Raw genomic sequence first — 20078 nt, 5'->3', positions numbered from 1 at the left:
ATCTTTGTTTTGAGGCATGATGAATTTACACATAGACACAGCTAAATGCAGACACATAGATAACACCATTTGATAACTGATTTTGTTTTGTTTTACTTTGAGTTTACTTTATTATTTGTTTTGTTTCTGCACATTTGTATTTTGTCCATTTTATTTTCAACAATGTTTTTGGACATTAATTCAATTTAATCTCTGTGTTTGGTTACACTATTTTGCTGATACTCTTCATGAAGTGGGGTTTAAACCAGTATTTGTTGTTTTTGTTGTAATGCCAGAAACAGTGTAAGGGCTAGTAAGATCTTCTTTTATTCTCCCTTGACCATATTTTGGAAGTACATAAATTTAAGATAAATTTGAATCTGACCATTTCAAATCTCTGACCATCAAGGATGCCATACGCTTTTGTTGTTTGTTGTACCGTATGTTCTTTTGAATCACAGAATTCCTGCTACCTATAGTTCACAACTGTCTCCTGCCTCGGAAAGAGGAACCAGCGTTTGCTCCCAGATTCAGTGCCTTTTCTTATGGAGGTGTGAAGTTTTTTGATGGAACAGTGCAACACTATGTGACAGAACCTCCTCATGCAGGGCTGAAGGGAGAACAAAGACTTAGACCTGACCAGCGGATATTGTAACAAGCCTGGACGGAAAGTCTGGAGATGAAACTACACAACAGAAAACATATCTTTATGGACTTGAACTTCATGTGGGTGGCCAACGGTGCCAAGGGATGATGGATTTTATTTTCAGATATACAAAAATCGGATATGAAGAGTATAACTGTGATGATACGACTGAAATTTTTCTATTGATTTTTATTATTATGATTATGGGTAATCTGAATGATAAAAAGGGGGAAGTTGTTGTGGAAAAATTTAATATTAACTAATATGAATAATAGCCATCATATGTTTTTCTCTCTCACACACACACACACACACACTCACACACAGAGTGGTAGAACAAATGGCCCTGTTTCTTATGTTAATTATAGAGCCCTGGGGTGGCAAGGAGGGGCATGGTCACCTTTTGAGACAACAGATGTGGAAAGTTACAGAAACTAGGAAGGAGGAGTTTTACTGTATAAAATGTCATGTTTGTGGTAAATCAAACAGGTCTTCTGGTTTTCCGAGCTGGGTAGCTGCGGCTCTGAAAAGAGGCCTCCTCACAAGAATAAACCTTTTCTCTTTATTACAGTTTGCCTGTTCGGAAAGTTTCTTATACCTTTGATGCTGTTTTCATTAACCTCTAAAACTTGCCATTACAGCTGCTCTACCATGATCAAGCCCAAGCACGCAGAGCAGAGAATGTGCCCATCAAAATCGGAAATGAGTCGACCACAACCAGAAATACATGGGCGAGCCTTCTTTAAAAAGATGTGCCATGTGCAAGCTCTTTTGTGAGAAGTGAAAAAAACTCCACAATGAAGCGAGCTGCGAGAAACACACTCATTGCACAGATCAGCATGCAATGTGAACTCGCTGTAGATCGCCGTCACACCAACACTGGAGAGAGTGGTTCGTCCCGTAGAGCAAAGTCAGAAATGGCTGTGAAGTGAAAAGATACTCTTGGCTTCGAAGCAAAAACATATCTGCATGTTGCCAGCGTCCTCCTTTATACCCACGAGGTAAGGCAGAGATACGCTATGCAAATTCCACAGATCTATGGCATTTCTTTGCCATTGGCTCGTTTTGTATACTTAAAGTAGATAGTCTCTCTAAGCGAAACCCCATCCGATGAAACTCGGAGTGACAAAGAAAGGGTGATATTTCTTTTGTGATATTTGTCAAATGTTGATGCATAAAGGGACAGTTCAATTTGAAGTTATTTTTTGGTATGTTTTAGCATGTAAGATGTAGGTATCTTTGTTTCCGCAGTAGTTTCAATTTTGATATTTTTAGGTCAAACTGTTTGTGTCTATCAGTCATATAATGGAGGTCTATGGTCACCACCTTAAAGAGCATGCACAGAGCAGTCCAAATTAAACATGATTTAATGACTCGTAAATGTGGGAACAAATTGATGGCCTAAGACATGAAACGAGCGCTTTGTGTGAGAAAACGAACAGTATTTATATTGTTTTTACCTCTTCTAACCACAGCCACATCCAAGTGATCTGAGGGCGCGGGCGATTTGTGGCTGTGGTAACAAGAGGTAAAAACGATATAAATACCGTTCGTTTTCTCACACAAACCGCTTCGTGTCTTAGGCCATCAATGTGTACTTACATTTATGAGTCATTAAATCATGCTTAATTTGGACTTCTCTGTGGATGCTCTTTGAGGTGGTGACCATAGACCTGCATTATATGACTGACAAGAATGGTTTGACCTAAAAATATCAAAATTTAAACTACTGTGGAAAGAAAGACATTCCCTTTAATATCCATTTAACATAATGATTCAGTGCAGTAAATATTATACATGGAGATAAGGACAAAGGAAGCTTTTCATAGGATCAGGACATTTTTACAAATATTGTCCCACTTTTATTAAATGTCGACATATCTTTAACTACTTACATAAGAAAATGTTTTAGTGCAATATCCTCATTGTGTTCATGCCTTATCTTGTTATTTAGATGGGAAACAGGTATGGTATAATCATTAACATATTTTTTTTTTTTTTGGTACAATGTCCTTATGGGTTCATGTTTTATATTTCTTTTGATGTGGGATGCAGGTAAGGTTAGGTACGTTAATCATTACCTAAAAATGTATACTTGTAGAAAGTAGAAACTGTTTAATTGTTTTATTCCTCTACATCATTAAATATGTTGACAAAGGATGAATTAATGGATTCTTGAGCTTTCAGTTATTTTATATATGTGCTGTGCCTGTGTGAATAACACAGAAAAATATGTACTTTTATTGTTTAGCTCAGTCTGTAATATAAGTATATGGGTGGTTATTTCCTTGACTGATGGACTTCCCACTCCAGCAAAGATCCAGCCCTTTATAAACCAGACAGTAACAAGACTTCATATTAGTTAGTTTTATATTTGTGGTGTATAATGGACCACTTTCTACTCTTAATCTTTACCACAGGTAAGGTTCACTTTTAAAATTGTTAGAATTTTTATACAAGTTAATTATATATAGTTATGTTATTATTATTAACAAATAATAGCAATATTTTTCCACCATTTTCTTTAGAATTAATTAATAATGGACATGTTTTAGACAATAATGCATTATGATTTCACTTTGATGCTTTATTTGATTGGGCAGCAAGACACTTTTAATCTTTTGTTTCTTTCTTAACCCTTTTTGCACAACTTGCATTCCTGAATGTGTGCTAGTTCTCGGTTCATTTCATATCACAGTTCAGTGTAACCACTACATGTCACATTTTCCAAATACTTGTGACATAAAAGCAGCCTAATTTGACTAATGCACTATACATATCGCTACAAATCACATTAAGGAGGTCTATGTGATGTGTTTGTGTATATGAAGTGAATATTTTTGATCTGACCCATAGAAATTACTTTTATTGCTATAGCCCAATTTACTCAAGTCATATCAAATAGTTTTTGACTTAATTTTGATGTTTTAACTAAAGTTTTGTTTGAGACTACACATTTCTGCTAATATTTGATGTTATTTAAAAGAGGTTTTTCAACCTGCCTAAAGTGGCTAAATGGCACTTAGAAATCAAAACAAACGGAGATTGATTTCAGGTTAGACAGATTAATAGCTGGTTAATCTATTTATTGATCAAAATGTATTCATAACTCAAAATGTATTAAGTTATGTCAATCAATGGCCCAGCAAAATATCAAAGTCCATACAGACAGCTAGATAACAGAAAAAGAGGTCACGAGGCAAATAATTGAACAGTTGAGCTCACAAAAGCAGGAACAGGGAAAAATCTTAAATCGATCTGGCAGCCAGTTTATACAGTCCATAAGAACAGGCAGAGAATCAGACCCAGGCAGACGATCACTTGACGCATGTTAAAACGCAGACAGGAACAGATAGAAATAATCCATCAAAGCAAGTTACTAGCTAGTGGTAGCGAGAATCAATGGCATAAGAAAGCCGGTCTGAAAAAAAAACAGAAAAAAACGTATAAACCTGTAGTCAAATAGACGAAACAGGCAATGAAAGAGAAAAACTGAGGGGTTTAAAAAGGAACACATCAGGGAAAAAATATGAGAAACAGTTGTAAGAGCATGTATGGCTGCATTTATAACAAAGCCCAAACAGCTGTGTGTGGCCGACACATGAAAAACGCAAAAAACTTGAAGGAGATCAAACCTGCAACCTAACTGATATCCATTGTATGTTTTGTCTCTGTAAACAGCTGTTTTTGAACAGACTGAATCTTTTCAAATAATCAAGACCACTATAATAAGCAATGCATCACTTGGCTGCTCAACACTTGGCTGCTCAAAAGTCGACGACTCAACAGTCGACTCCTCAACACTCGGCTCCTCAACACTCAGCTCCACAATAGTCGACGACACATCAGTCGACTCCTCAACACTCGGCTCCTCAACAGTCGACGACACATCAGTCATCTCCTCAACACTCGGCTCCCCAACACTCAGCTCCACAATAGTCGACAACACATCAGGCGACTCCTCAACACTCAGATCCACAATAATCGACAACACATCAGGCGACTCCTCAACACTCAGATCCACAATAATCGACAACACATCAGGCGACTCCTCAACACTCAGATCCACAACAGTTGACTCCCCAACACTCGGCTCCTCAACACTCAGCTCCACAACAGTTGACTCCCCAACACTCGGCTCCTCAACACTCAGCTCCACAACAGTTGACTCCCCAACACTCGGCTCCTCAACACTCAGCTCCACAACAGTCGACGACTCAACAGTCGACTCCTTAACACTCGGCTCCTCAACACTCAGCTCCTCAACAGTCAACTCCTCAACACTCGGCTCCTCGACACTCAGCTCCTCAACAGTCGACGACACATCAGTCGACTCCACAACACTCGGCTCCTCAACAGTCAGCTCCTCAACAGTCGACGACACATCAGTCGACTCCACAACACTCGGCTCCTCAACAGTCAGCTCCTCAACAGTCGACGACACATCAGTCGACTCCTCAACACTTGGCTCCTCAACACTCAGCTCCACAACAGTCGACGACACATCAGTCAGCTCCTCAACACTCAGCTCCTCTACACTCGGCTCCTCAACACTCGGCTCCTCAACACTCGACTCCTCAACACTCAGCTCCTCAACACTCAGCTCCTCAACACTCGGATCCTCAACACTCAACTCCTCTACACTCAGCTCCTCAACAGTCAACTCCTCAACACTCGGCTCCTCGACACTCAGCTCCTCAACAGTCGACAACACATCAGTCGACTCCACAACACTCGGCTCCTCAACAGTCAGCTCCTCAACAGTCGACGACACATCAGTCGACTCCACAACACTCGGCTCCACAACAGTCAGCTCCTCAACAGTCGACGACACATCAGTCGACTCCTCAACACTTGGCTCCTCAACACTCAGCTCCACAACAGTCGACGACACATCAGTCAGCTCCTCAACACTCGGCTCCTCAACACTTGGCTCCTCAACACTCGGCTCTTCAACACTCAGCTCCTCAACACTCGGCTCCTCAACACTCGGCTCTTCAACACTCAGCTCCTCAACACTCGGCTCCTCAACACTCGGCTCCTCAACACTCGGCTCTTCAACACTCAGCTCCTCAACACTCAACTCCTCTACACTCAGCTCCTCAACACTCGGCTCCTCAACACTCAGCTCCCCATCACTCAGCTCCTCAACATTCCGCTCCTCAACACTCACCTCAACACTCCAGACTAGAACCCAGAGATCCACCACTACAGCTGCCCCGAACACAACAATGATCGAACCCAGTCTGGTGTGTGAAAACAAGGGTATCTTACAAAACGGGATCTGCCTCTGCCCAGACGATTGGACTGGAACTACCTGCAACATCTGTAAAACACTTTGAAAATATTTCGCATTTACACTGAATAATCTTGATTAAGTTGTCATGGTTACTGACAGTCTTCTCTTATTTTTACAGCAAATTTTTGTCCTGAACAAAAGACACAAACTAGTAAATTCACCTTTCCAAAAACGGTCTTAGGCCAGTTTGCTTCCTCAGTTGAGCGATGTCCATCACATACACCAAATGGTATTTCAGTCTATCTTTCAGTATTTACAATATACATTCTACTTTAAATATCTCTTCTTTTAACATGAATGTTTTTCAGCTGGAATCCCCAAAGCTTCAGCCCTCTGTAATATATCTACTCACTTATTTGATCCTCCAAACCTTCTAGATTGTGGTTTGACCCTGGATACCATTAACAATGGTGTAAGTAATCAATGTCTAATAATTATAATAGTCATATAAAACATGAATTTCCTCAGATGAAAACAGAAATGATTGCATAAATCCATTTTTTTTTTTTTAATGAAGCTTACTGGAGCTACTCAAGCCGAGGTCCTCTCCTTAGCCTCCAGTACCCAGATTCTCACATCCATACCAGAACGGCTAACAGCCCACAACATCACAAATGCTGTTAATATAGCCAACATCCTGCTCACCCGTGATGAAACTGAACAAAGCACGGTACTTATTAAGCCTTAAACAGATTTTAAAATGTAAAGTCTGCTATGAGGGACATTTCCACATTTTCTCCATTTAAACTGTGTGTGTGTGTGTGTGTACAGTACCTGTTTGGAAGTTTGGAGACATTAACCTTTTTATGTAGTAGAAGGAAATCCAAGGCACTCTTCTTTAGAAAATTATAAAAAGCCTTCATTAGACTGGCCATTTCATGATGGAAAATTAGGCTTGCCTAATTAGGAACACCTGAATGATAAATTGAATGCACATACAGAAAAGGTCCACTATTATAATACTTTTGTACACAGATGAGCAAAAACATTATGACTACCTCCCTAATCTGCTGTCGGTCCTTTGCATATTGTGGAGGCATGAACTCTACAAGACCCCTGAAGGTGTCCTTTTGTATCTGGCACCAAGACATTAGTATTGACATTAGACATCATTCATAAGTCCTGTAGGATGCAAGGTGGAGCTGCCATGGATTGAACTTGTTGGTACAGAACTGAGGAATTTGGAGGCCAGTGCAACACCTTGTACTTTTCATCATGTTACTCAAACTATTCCTGAATAATGTTTATTGTGTGGCAGAGAGCTGCCAAAAGAGGCCACTTCCACCAGGGAACTCCACTGTCATGAAGGAGTGGACATAGTCTGCAACAGTGCTTAGGTAGGCGGCACATATCAAATTAATGTCCACATGAGTGGCCAAACCCAGGGTTTCCCAGCAGAACATTGCCCAGAAAATCCCATCCCTCCTCCGGCTTGTCGTCGTCCCACAGTGCATCCTGGTGCCATCCCTTCCCCAGGTAAATGGCGCACACGTGCACAGCCTCCATGTGATGTAAAGTAAATCGGGATTCAGTGGACCAGCTGACCTTCTTCCACTGCTCCAAAACCCAGTTTCAACGCTCTAGTGCCCCATTGTAGACACTTTCGACGGTAGACTTGGGTCAAGTAATCTTCATTTACATAGCGCTTTCAACAATGCAGATTGTTCTAAAGCGCCTTTACAGTGATAATAGGAAATTAAAGTAACAGATTGTTTTTCACTTTATGGTAGCTCTAATATAAAGTTATTTTCCAATTAAAGTTAGTTTTGATTGATTCACTTCCGTTGCAACGATCATTAGTTATTAACTATTAACTCGTGTTAGTTATTAACTAAACCACATTTTCTAGATTACAGTGTTTGTTGGAATATTAGTGCCTCACAGAACCTGTACAGCATGTGTCAAATATAAAATTAAATAACTTGTATTATTTGTGAAAAACATGTTAACTCCTCACTACCTTGTCATCCCACAGAAACTACTAGTGATGTGGCCCATTATTTTAGTGAAAAACATGTTAAAAAAAAACTCAATTTCGATCAGATCTTTATTCCTGCCCATTTCTCCTGCATTCAACATTTTTGCTTACCATTTAATCTACCCAGAGCTTGTGGACTTGTTAGAAGATGATCAACAGTATTTGCTTCACCTGTGACCGGTCATAATATTTTGGCTCATCAGTGCTTATACAAACCAGAGTTGTTCTGAGAAACGCTTTTTCTTCATTGTTCAGGAAATTGCAGTGTCAGCAGTCGCCACAGTCAGTCAGCTCCTGAACGCGAGTCATGGGATATACTTTTCTGTCGACCAAGCTGCAATAAATGAGTAATAAAACAATTCACACTTACTGCACTGACACACAGAACCATCTCAACCAAATTCTTTCTTTTTAACCTGATATCTGACTTTTTAATTGTGTTTGTTTAGACTAACACAGACTCTACAGAAACTCTCTCTGCGTGAGAAGTCAAATCCATTGCTGGTGCAACCGAACATGGCAGTGCAGTCACTGGAGGGGAAAACTCCAATCCGACAAGTGCGATTAACCTTTTTTAAAGGCAAGTTTGAAGCTTAAATATACAACAGAACTCTCTAGAAAAAAGGTGCATTTATGAAATGACAAGATTCCGACGTATATAGTTCATAACCTTGTAGAACTCGACCTGTAGGATTACAGTACCACCAGGCACTACGTATTTTGGCATTAAAAGTGTTACCATAGAGATGCATACAGTAATTACAAGTTTATGGACATGAACAGCTTAGAGTACAATGTCACATGTTGTCATTTTGTAATTAAAGCTGCAGTCGGCAAGTCTGGCAGATTGAGTGGACTTAGGCAAAAACTATCAACTATCCCCCACTATCAACGAATACCCTCCCACAGAGTTCGTGCTCAAGTGCATACGCACCAGGTTATCTGTGAAAGCGCCCGTCTCATTATTTGGAGGTACAGGGGTTGGACAATGAAACTGAAACACTGGCCAATGTTTCACATCTATATGCCTGGCGGCCAATCTTCAGAGTGAAGCACGGGTGGATCAGTGATGGTTTGAGCTCCAATATCATGACAATCCTGATTGTATTTGATGGACACGACACTGCCGAGGACTACCAAACCCTTCTGGAGGATCATGAGCACCTGATGCTCAAACCGCGTATCAGCATGATCATGCACCAACACACACAGCAAGACTTGTGACAGAAGGGTTTGATGAAGATGAAAGTGACGTTAAACATCTCCCATGGTCTGCACAGTCACCAGATCTGAATATTATTGAGGTGTTTTGGAGGAGCGAGTCCACCAGCATCATATAGTGACCTGGACACTGTTCTGGAAGAGGAACGGCTCATTATCCCTCTGGTCACTGTGAAGGACTTCTATCTGTCAATTGGTGCTGTATTTGGATGCAAAATGAGGCCCTCACCATTCTAACAAATTATTGTGTTGTGAAACCAGGTGTTTCAGTTTCATTGTCCAACCCCTGTATGCTGCCCTGGCTAATCTACCAATATATTGCAATTGCTAATGTCATTTATACTCTAAATGAGCTTACTTGGTTTGTTAGTGTTCTGCCATCACGCTTCCTTACTGCGCAAACTTCAGGCGTGTGCATGTGATTGTAACGTGCGCGAGGGGTGGTGTGTGCCCGATCTGTGATTGACAGTCACATCTCACACCCCCTGTGCTGATTGCACCCGATGATCCGGGAGCGCTGGATTTTTGCAAAACAAATAACATGCTCCAGATGGAGTTAGAAGCTTGTTTTTTTTTTTCTAAAACAACTTTATTTGTGTTGTTCTGTCGGATTATAGTGTCGATTTCACTGAATATGATCAAAAAAATGTTGCCGACGGCAGCTTTAAGACATGGTGTGAATGCCACAAAAGAAGAAAAGTCATGATTCAGTGTTTTTATTTCTGTACACTGCTGGCCAAAAATGTGGAATATTTTAGAAATTTTTATGTTTTCATATGATGTCTCCTATAACCGCTGCCAAGGATCTCTCTCACTCTTTTGTGCTTGAACAGTTTCAAGCTGTTAAGCACTGACTGTGCACGGTTTATGAAAGAGGTCCTGTCATGGAGATCGAGTACAACTTCACACAGAGAAAAGAGTAAGGGCTGTAAAAACCTTGGCTGGAGGGACAAGTTCGATCATGTCCTTTGCTAAGAGGACAGCGATCTCCAACTGAATGACAGCAGAGTTCTGGCCTCGTACTGAAGTAGAAAAAACGCTGCTGTATCTGTGCAGACGCCTGAAGAATAGAACAGCCGAACTAGACTCTGGAAAAAATATGGAAAGCGGTAGCCAATGCGTTCCTACTCTGTACTAGTGGCACCAATGGAACGAGCGAGGGGGAGTAGGAGTTGCTACAGTATGTTGTGAGGTTTTGCATCCCTTGGAACTCGTGGTGAATGGAGTGTCAAAACACTTGCTCACAGGACCCACTGTCGAGGGGACTGCACCTCATTGATACTCTTACACTTACATTTCTCTCTGCATAGACCTATTGCAACAAATTGCGGGGAGCCCAAGTATTTGTATCCATCAAGGATCTGGGGCAAGTAGTCAATGTCTGGCCATCGCAAAAAAAAACAAAAAAAAAACAAAAAAAAAACAAGGTCCGTTAACACCATGTGTGTGTGTGACCCAGGAAAAGAGACAGTTCTTATTTTTCTGACCATGTAAAGGTCTCTCCACCCTCCCATGGGAGTGAGGCTCACCCAAAGTGCTGAGGCCCCAAGTCCTGTTCTGGCTGAAAAATGTTCCTTCTACGACTTTGAAATCTCAGGGAAGAGCGGGACCTGTAATTTAATTGTTTAGTTGGTCTCGTGTCCCATTGAATAACATGGGGAGGCGGGGGTTATGAGCTATACTAGGTCCGGTCACAGGGGGGCGATCGAGACGTTTTGGCTTCACTTTTGAGGGCTTGTGTGGCACGCTTGGCCGTGACTAAGAGCTGGCAAGCTACCAGCTGTTAGCCACTTAACTAGCTAACAACGCTACCTAGTCAGAGCAAACAACCACCAAAATCATACATTTGATTGTTTTTTAATAATACATATTACATTTCCCATGATTAAATATTAATCCTTAGTGGCCAGGTGCTGCACTATTACGTCTTTTACTCATCCAGCCACAGCATATTGATATGCTAAAATCTCAGTCTCTCTCTCTCATTCAAATGGTCAGTTTGGTCGGCCATACCGAGCGAGATCGGTCGTAAATATGGCGGTGTTCTCTTTGGAGTGACGTAGATGGCCTCTGTGAATATGAAGGAAATTGCCTCTTTCAGAATGCCGCTGATACTCCCTGCACTTATCTCTGCAAATAACACAGTCTCATCCCAAAAAGTTATATAACTGACGTTTTGGGACGTATTTTGACCATACGTCAATATCCGCCTTTTTAGGGCCCCCTTAAACGTCGGTAGATGGCGATCCCGGGCCGTCATACAACTGACGCTTTACCTTTAACGTCAGTTAGGTGACGGGGTAGGTTTAGGGTTAGGTTTAGGTCTGGGGTTGACTTAGGATCCCATAACCTCATCTACCAGCGTTTAAGGGGGCCCTAAAAAGGCGAATATTGACGTATGGTCAAAAGACGTCCCAAAACGTCAGTTATATGACGTCTTGGGATGAGACCGGGTTGCTGCAAACGCTGAGAGAGACAGCTGATGTTTGCTCTGGTTCCACACGCCAATTTCATAAAGGTGTTTGGGGCTACCAAGAGTGGCCCCTAGTATCTTTATTTCAACACAACGTCAGAAAGGGTACTATCAGTATACTACAAGTTCACTTATGCACTAAAAAAAGGGGGCCAATTTAGTCCCAAATAGTATTGAAATAGTACACACAAGTATACTACTAGTATATTGATATTATTATACTTATAGATAAAGTAAAAATGTACTTGAACTTTACTTATGTATACTGAATAAAATGTAATTATGTTTTTTTTTTGTAAGGGTTTGGATTGTTAGCGTGCTTCTAACAGTCATGTTTATCTTCATTTCTTTAGGGCAGAGTGATACCTTTTTACCTGACAGAATAAAACTGGATACGACACAGGCTGAGATTTCCAAAGAATCCATTGACTTTCAAATGAATGTCATGTTCAGTGAAGGTCCACTTTCCCCCTTGTTTTTTTTTATTTTTCCACATGAAATTATTGGTTGAAAGTGGTATTTTAAATATTGTAACTTTGTCCCTTATTTTTGTAGATTTTGATAAAGATGTTGGGTTTGTCCTCTATGATAGCGATCAGTTCTTTCAGTCAAAAAGCTTTCAACCTTCTTTGAATACCAAAAGAAGAGTAATATCTGCTAACCTTCAAGAAAATCTCGGCTTTGACCACATTGAGTTTGCTTTCACACCATCGGTGAGCAGCTAGTCCAACAACACAACACGCCTTGCTGTAGCTTATTAATAATGGTACTCTTAAAAATAAAGGTTCCAAAAGGGGGTTTTGGTTCCCTTAAGGAACCTTTCAGTTTATAGTCCTAAACCATTTTTTTCTTAGTTTGACATTGTCCGAGGTTGGCACAGGTATGGTGTTCATGAATTAATACATTGTTGAACTTTCAGGTCGATTCTACACTATCCCTCAACGACTTTGCATGTGTGCATTGGAGTTACACTGAAAATGACTGGAGCCCAGAAGGCTGCTCCAAAACATTGAACTCCTCAGGTCATGTAGTATGCAGCTATAAACCGAAAAATGTTAAAAGTGCATTTAAAAGTGCAAACTTTGCCATTTTGATGGTGAGATATATTTGTAAAAGGATGTAAATATTGATATTTGACTTAAATGGGTCAGTACACTCTAAAAATTAAAGGTGGTTTTCAGAGCAATGCAAATAGGAGATACATATTTGCTTCACCAAATAACCTTTAACTGAACAATTCTTAAAAGAACCATTTTTTTCTTATTGTAAAGAACATTTTTAATAATCAGAAAAGATGTTAATATATGACCTTTATTTTTAAGAGTGTGAAGTCTATGATGCTGTCAATTAAAGTCCACTGCAACTAGAATTTTAGTGTCATTTTCCGCAGACATTTGATATCAACTATCAGTATTCTGAAGCCTTGAATTGGATAAGCATCACCGGCTGCACTCTGTCTGTACTGGGTTTGTTTGTCACAGCTGTGTACCAAATCATAACCAGGTAAAGGCTTATAGTTTACACTGTTAAACATAGCCACAGCTATTTGAGTGGTAAAACTTTTTATAACTTATAATAATGCACTTTTGCCGCAGGAAGTCAAGAGGAGGCAGTCCTACTCTACTAGTTGTGAACATCTGCATGAGCATGACGGTTTTCTACCTTCTCTTCATCTTCGGCATAAACAACCCTGTCCAACATCTGAGTGTGGCAAAGCTGTCTGGTCAGAATATAGTTCCCGACTCAGACCTTCACAAGTACCCAGACGAGGGTCCCTGTACAGCATTTACAGCTCTGCTTCAGTACTTCCTGTTGGCCACGTTCACCTGGAACACTCTGTACGGCGTTAATGTATTCCTCCTCTTCAAAAACAAAGTCTCTGGAACACCTCTATGGTTTCCAAAGGTCTCCCTGGCTATTGGATGGGGTAAGGGTATATTGAACAAAACACTAATGTATTATAACTAATGTCTCGGTTTTCAGCATGGGTTAAAACTATATGCTAAAATGTATCAACTGGTTTAAATATGTATATTTTTATTGCTTAATTATGGCATTGGCCAAATTATTTTCTGCTGCTGAATCATTAGCGCCACACAAAAAAAAAAAGTTTTTTTTTTTATGTCTGTTGAGTCTTTCTGTTGAGTTTTCCTCACAAACTTTAATGAATAATTTCATTGTGGTGTTGTTCCAATGCTGTATGTCCTAAAAACAAAAGGTCCAGCTCGTGCTCGTCCATTCAATGGCAGTGAATAGCCGTGCAGAGAAAACTAACTGCCAAGGTCAGGATTTTCATTAAAAAACACAAAACTTGTATATACCCCCAGTAAACATGGAATATAAGACTATGTGTTGCATGGGGTCATTCTGTGATACTTTGGATATTTTTTAAAAGCTTGATGTTGGACCATTTTCCCTGCCATTATATAGAAGAGTGCAAGCGGGATTAAAAAAAAAAAAATCTCCTTTTATGGTCCGAAGAACAATAAAGGGCATGTGGCATTAGCACAACACCAGGGTGAGTAAATGAAGACTTTTTTTTTTGTAATTTTAGGGTGAACACTTCCTTAAATGTTAATCATCGAAAGTATTTATGATTGTGTGGAATTGACCCTCTCACTGTGACATTTTCTTATCAGCATGAAGAAGTGATAATGGTGAGGGAAGGACCTTGGTTATTATTAAAGAAGTAGTTCACTTTAAAAAGAAATTTACCCTATGATTTACATATATTATGTATATGATTTTCTTCTTTCAGAATACAATCGGAGTTATATTTATAAACACCTTGACGCTTTCGAGCTTGTGGATTGCAACCATCAGTTTGAAGATCAAACAAAGCTTCCAGCCAAATGAACATACGGATTCGACTTAAATGGTAAATGGACTGCATTTACATAGCGCCTTTATAGACCTAATGGCCACCAAAGCGCTTTACATTTGCCTCACATTCACCCATTCATACACTCATTCACACACCGACAGCGGTGTTAGCCATGCAAGGCGCCATCCAGCTCGTCGGGAGCACCTCGACACTTGGTCAGGTGGAACCGAGGATTGAACCACCAACCTTTCGGTTCGTAGACAACCCACATGAACCATTGAGCCACTGCCGCCCCATCTAAAGCGGTCTTAAGTCTAAAGTCCAACTTATGGGAGTAATGTGACATATTGCTGATATTTACGCTACGCCATGCTACTTCTGTCAGATGGTTGCAATCCACTGCCATTAAGCTCAGGAGCGTAAGGGTGTTTTTTTAACACTGATTGTTTTACTCTGAAAGGAAAAATTCATATACACCTAAGATGGCTTGAGGGTAAGTAAATCATGGGATCATTTTAATTTTAAAGTGAACTACTTTAAGTATTATCTAGAGTAACCATGCGTTTCCATCATGTCGAGTACACAGGCCTATATAATCGGCAAAAGGTTGTATGTTTTTGAAGATTACAAAGTTGAAGTGGCTTCAGAAATCACTCATCTTGCTTAAACTAAATACGAATAATTGCGTGTTTTGAAAAAAAAAAACCCACTATTGACTTGCAGAGACAATATTCTAAAACTGTATTTCAAATTATTGTTTTGTTATATTGATCAAGTAGCTTTACTGCAGTGTACATGACTGTATTTTATAAGTAAAACATTTTCAATATTTTTAATCACTTTTCCGAAAACGAAAGAAAGAAAAAAATAATGGTGTATATTGTCAACCAACATTTTTATAATTGGTAATTCATTTTTTTTTTTTTTTTCTAATTTCATTCACCTTGCATCCTGGGTATTAACTGCAAAATCAAACAAAAGACTAAACCCTAAATATGAACTAATATATCCAATATATAATGTCAATAAATCTTTTTCTGTTTAGTTCTACCCGCTGTTATTGTTGGTATCTCATTGGGTTCCACCTACAGAGTGAAAGAGCCTTTAGGTTATCGTCAAGAAGAGTTGTAAGTATCAAATATTTACATTTTTAAATACTCATTTTTATTACTTGTATGCCTAGACAGACTGATCACAGACTGATCTCATGAAGTAGCGTGTGTATGCCACGCCAATTCGTATTTCCATTTTTGGCGTGCTATCAACACGCATAATCGCCTTTCAGCGTGTTTATGAACGCCGTTGACTTAACGTTATAAAAATATATGACTTACCTCAACCCCGTCCCTAAACCTAACCGTCACTGGGGATAATGGCATTTATGACTGTTCCCTTACCATCCTAGGTAAAAAAAAGATATGACTTACCTCAACCCCATCCCTAAACTTAACCGTCACTGGGGTTAATGGCATTTATGACTGGAGATTTGACTGCGTGTACAGACACGCGGAATGACGCGGACGTTAATGGCGTAGACATACACATACACGCATACACGCGGATAGCTCAAAATGCGTAGAGATAACACGCCACCTGACTCGAAATTTTGCATTAAAGCCAAGGTCCCCTTTAAATTCAATATGTTCATCATATAAAGCGATCGAGTCTCTTCAATAAATTTGGACAAAGGGGGCTTTTTTTTGTCGCGGTCCAAGCCCGAGCGCCTTTGTTCCCGGCGCCCCCCGCAGCGTTGGTCTGTTTTCACACTCAACTTGACTCTATCGAACCCTGGTACGTTTGTGTGCATCTTGCGTCATCGTAAACGTGCGCGGCGCATGATAGAAAACCGAACGTGAGTAAATATTGTGTTTTTTAAATTAATTTGCTGCTATTATGCGCAGTTGAGTGAACAATACAGGTTTGCTGTGCGTGTGTCACTTAAAGCCTAGTTCACACTACGTGATTTTAAGCCCGATTTAAGCCCGATTTGCAAATCGTTGAGTCGCCGACAAGTCAGGGTGTTATCGCGTGCAAATCGCGGGCGATTAGCGGACGATTAACGCTCGACAATCCGTTAGTGTGAAAGAGCCAACAACGCACCAAAGACAGCTCGCAGACACCTCGCAGACAGGTCACCGAGCTCAGAAAAATATCTAGCATGCTAGATATCTCGAGCAGTCGCGCGACTCAATCTCAGTGATGTCATGAGTACAGCCAATCATAGCAACGCATGGGTTGAGGACACCAGGTAAATCTTACTTTTTCTTTTTTGCATTTTTTTTTCTCAGAGCAGATCGTCGAGCAAACAGTGTGCAGCACTAGTTTCTGTCTGACGTCCATATTCGCGTGTTGTGTTCTTCTCTGCAGTTTCGCGTCATTTCTGGTTCGTTTTATTGCGTGGTTTTTCGTTACAAAACATGGTTTCTAGACCAGATAGAATCGTGTTGTTGTCAACTCGTTATTTGTTTGATTATTTTCAGGATTTAGACCGTACTATAGTACTGAAACAGCTCTCATTGAGTCACAAATGATATGCTCTTATCATCCGATCGTGGTTGTATCTCTATGTAGTGCGTTGTTAACTCGTGTAGTGAGTTACCTCCTGTTGTGGATCAATCACGTTGTGTTGTGTGGTGTGAACAGCTAAACAACTTGAACACTCATGATTTCACTGAGAGCAAGTCATGTAGTGTGAACTGCACAGTTCAGCCCGACATTTTAAAATCATGTAGTGTGAACTAGGCATAAGGTGGACTTCTGCTGCTTGCAAACGGACTCTTTTGGAGACAGTAGATTTCCAAATGTTTTTCTCGAATACACTGTAGGCTCATTCTCGCTCGTATGCAAGGTAAATCATCAACACTATCATCCCTTACAAGTGTTTTATTTAGCTGAATACATCACAAGCTGAAACGCATGCGAAGGATACTTTACTTCCTGAACAAGTGCGCGCCCGAATCCATGTTGCTTTCACATTCACACGAACCGCGGCAACCGAACTCAGTCCACCTTCTCCAGGTAGTCTCGGGTTCAGTACCCCAGTGCGCACCCGGGTCCTATGACAGCGTTCACATTAGCGATTGTTCATGCGAACCGTGCCCCGTTCCGAACTACACTGTCAGTGTAAAAGCCCCCCAAGCCGCTCAGTTCATGTGGCTTAGTTTCATGATCTCTTTATGGAGTTTTTGAAGCGCAAAGTGGTAGATTTCAGTAAAATATCATGTCGTATGGGTTTGGAACGATAGGAGGTTGACTAAATGACAGAATTTTCCTTTTTGGGTGAACTAACCCTTTAAATGTAAAACAAATATTTACTTTATTTGTGTGTTTTTTCATTGTTCTCTCTGGATTGCTATAGTTCAGTTGTCACTCTTCTTTGATGCAGTTGCTGGCTGGCTTCAATGGACCACAAACAGAAGTTCAACATGGGGAAACCGATGTTTTGGGGATTCTTGCTCCCGTTAATACTCATGCTGCTCTCAAACATGGCAATACTGCTGTACTTCTCTCGCAACATATGCAGGACCAACCCTAACTTAAACAGGTATGTTTACTTTGGGACCGGAAGAGCAGTTATCAACCAAAAGGCATTTATGAGAATATATTTAACCAATAACACTGTTGCTGTTTAGTTCACGGAAAACTCCTCTAAAGAAGAAGATTTTGAGTAGTTTCTCTCTGGCAGTCATGCTCGGACTGTCCTGGGTCACCGGCTACATTTTGATCATCACCCCTGAAACAAATCTTAAACTTATTCTGAGTGTGGTTTTCTGTCTCTTAAACACAACACAGGTGTGTTAATGCACATTGCACAAAAATGCACAAAATCTAATGGATTATAAATGAAATCAGCAATGCTTCTGTTTTTCTTTCCATTTCCAAAGGGTGTTCAAATATTAATTTTATTCACTCTGAGGCCATTTTTAAACTCAAACCCAGGATTTCTGGACAGTCTCTGTGTGTCAAACATAGGCTTTCACAGGAAGACTTTCTCTTTATGGAAAAATAAGATGCAAGAAAGCAACGAAAGCTACAGATCCACTGAATATGAATTGACCTGATGGACAATCAAAGGTAATAACCAAAAGATTATTATTTTGAGACTTTAAAAAAAAAAATTCCATGCAATGAACGATGAAAAGGAGGAATATCAGCTTAAGTCAGAAATGTTGTCTTGGTGTTCGTACTAGCAAAAAGCTAATAATTTTTGTGTATGTATAAATTCTGTGAGTATTTGTGTGTTTATACACACAAATATTTTTCTGACTTACTGTGTATGTGTGATATATATTGAATGTATTTACTGTATTGTTTTATGTATTGTTATGTATTGTATTGTTTTATCTTTTATTGCATGTGCCATTAGGAGCTTTTGTGGCTTTGTTCACACTGTACACAAAACAATTTCTTAAGGACTTACTGTTGAAACATATTTCAGGTTATGAAATCTGACCTGCTAATTACAAAAGTATTATAGGCTTCTATCCACCACTTAATGACTGACACATAATTCTCAGGCCAATGTGCCACATTCTAAATGATGATTAAAACTAATCGAAATCTGATCTGAGAGAAAACAATTGAAAATAACAACAACAACAATAGAAGAGTTCAGATGCAAAAGCCTCTAAGTGCCATTTGAAATGTTCTTCTTTAATGATAATTTTTATCAAGCTTGTATATTTAAGTTCAGTGATTTCACTTAAATGGCAATGATAATTACCTATTAATTGTTATTTAAGTGAAATTACTGAACTTAAATATACAAGTTTGATAAAAAATCATCATTAAAGAAGAAAATTTCAAATGGCATTTAGAGGCTTTTGCATCTGAACTCTTCAGATATAGCTTTAACACTGGATTTCATTGGTATTATTTTCTGTTCAGACTAAAGAATTTCTTTTTAGATTGGACCAAGCTTGATGACTAAGGTTTGGAATTGCTAATTGTTTGAAAAGTTTATTGTCAGCTGCCAGATCTGTTTTTTTTGTTTTTTTTTGTTATGTGTGATGTTTGATTTATGTGCTTTAATGTAAAATAATATGTTTTATTTATGTGCTTTATTGTAAAATAATATAAATGTACTGTAAACACACGAATATTCACACCAAGTTTGGCTCATTGCTTCTTTTTTTCTAATCACTGTTGACAGAAATTAAACATTGATGAAATGACAGACTATTGGGTCTGAATTCATGTTTTCACGATCTTAATGTATGAGTTTAGGAATTTCTTTACTCTAGTAACCATAGCAATTTTAGTTGAGATCACATTAGCGTCGGACGGTTAGGAAGTTTCTGTAATACGGCCCTAGACCTCTAAAGCAAAGTCAGGAGAGCGTTTCCACAAGGGGGCGACATTTACAAGAATATACTTTTGTGATGCATAACTATGGTTGAACCTAGTTTGGATTGTTTAAGCACATACAGTGGCTATTGATTTATTTTTGTTCCCCGTTCATTCAAATCTTTTTCAATATTTTTTTATTTGTATCTTTTGCATTGAGACCTGGAGGAGCCCAGAGGCACGGTGAGGTGCATGTTCTTTTAAGTCCGGAACACGACAAGCCGATGCCGACGAACTACGCTAATGAATCCCGACTGTGTTGTCGCCTCTCGTCTGCTTTCGTCGAGGTAAAAAGCAGCACTTGAACGCACC

At 39.7% G+C, this 20078-nt stretch overlaps 1 protein-coding gene across 5 annotated transcripts; it reads left to right on the top strand.

Moving 5' to 3' along the window:
* Nucleotides 1-2941: 2941 nt before the first annotated feature.
* On the top strand, nt 2942-19085 carry LOC120495337 (adhesion G protein-coupled receptor G7). 5 transcript variants are annotated; one of them, XM_089117273.1, is made up of 16 exons: nt 2942-3045; nt 4307-5953; nt 6043-6153; nt 6302-6336; nt 6442-6594; nt 8158-8249; nt 8352-8482; nt 11950-12054; nt 12152-12309; nt 12516-12692; nt 12987-13099; nt 13192-13523; nt 15466-15547; nt 17806-17964; nt 18053-18212; nt 18305-19085. In XM_089117273.1, exons 1-16 carry the CDS (start codon nt 3012-3014, stop codon nt 18479-18481), a joined length of 3666 nt encoding a protein of 1221 aa, XP_088973399.1. In that variant the 5' UTR covers nt 2942-3011; the 3' UTR covers nt 18482-19085. The 5 variants fall into 5 exon arrangements, 3 of the variants coding, with proteins under 3 accessions (XP_088973399.1, XP_039550779.2, XP_039550781.2); XM_039694845.2 differs by having other exon boundaries at nt 6233-6336; XR_016145605.1 differs by lacking the exons at nt 17806-17964; nt 18053-18212; nt 18305-19085 and adding exons at nt 13815-13878; nt 13992-14114 and having other exon boundaries at nt 6233-6336.
* The last annotated feature ends 993 nt before the right edge of the window (nt 19086-20078 follow it).

Source organism: Pimephales promelas, chromosome 2, assembly GCF_988280905.1.
Source record: "Pimephales promelas chromosome 2, fPimPro1.hap1.1, whole genome shotgun sequence".
NCBI classification, from domain to species: Eukaryota; Metazoa; Chordata; class Actinopteri; order Cypriniformes; family Leuciscidae; genus Pimephales; species Pimephales promelas.
This window is presented reverse-complemented; position numbering and strand designations above follow the sequence as displayed.

Excerpts from the sequence above, each read along its gene's own strand:
- LOC120495337 (XM_039694845.2), top strand. The coding sequence starts at position 3,012 with ATGGACCACTTTCTACTCTTAATCTTTACCACAG. Across the intron at positions 6,154-6,232 it reads TCCATCACATACACCAAATG|CTGGAATCCCCAAAGCTTCA; the intron begins GTATTTCAGTCT and ends AATGTTTTTCAG. Across the intron at positions 13,524-15,465 it reads CTCCCTGGCTATTGGATGGG|TTCTACCCGCTGTTATTGTT; the intron begins GTAAGGGTATAT and ends TTTTCTGTTTAG.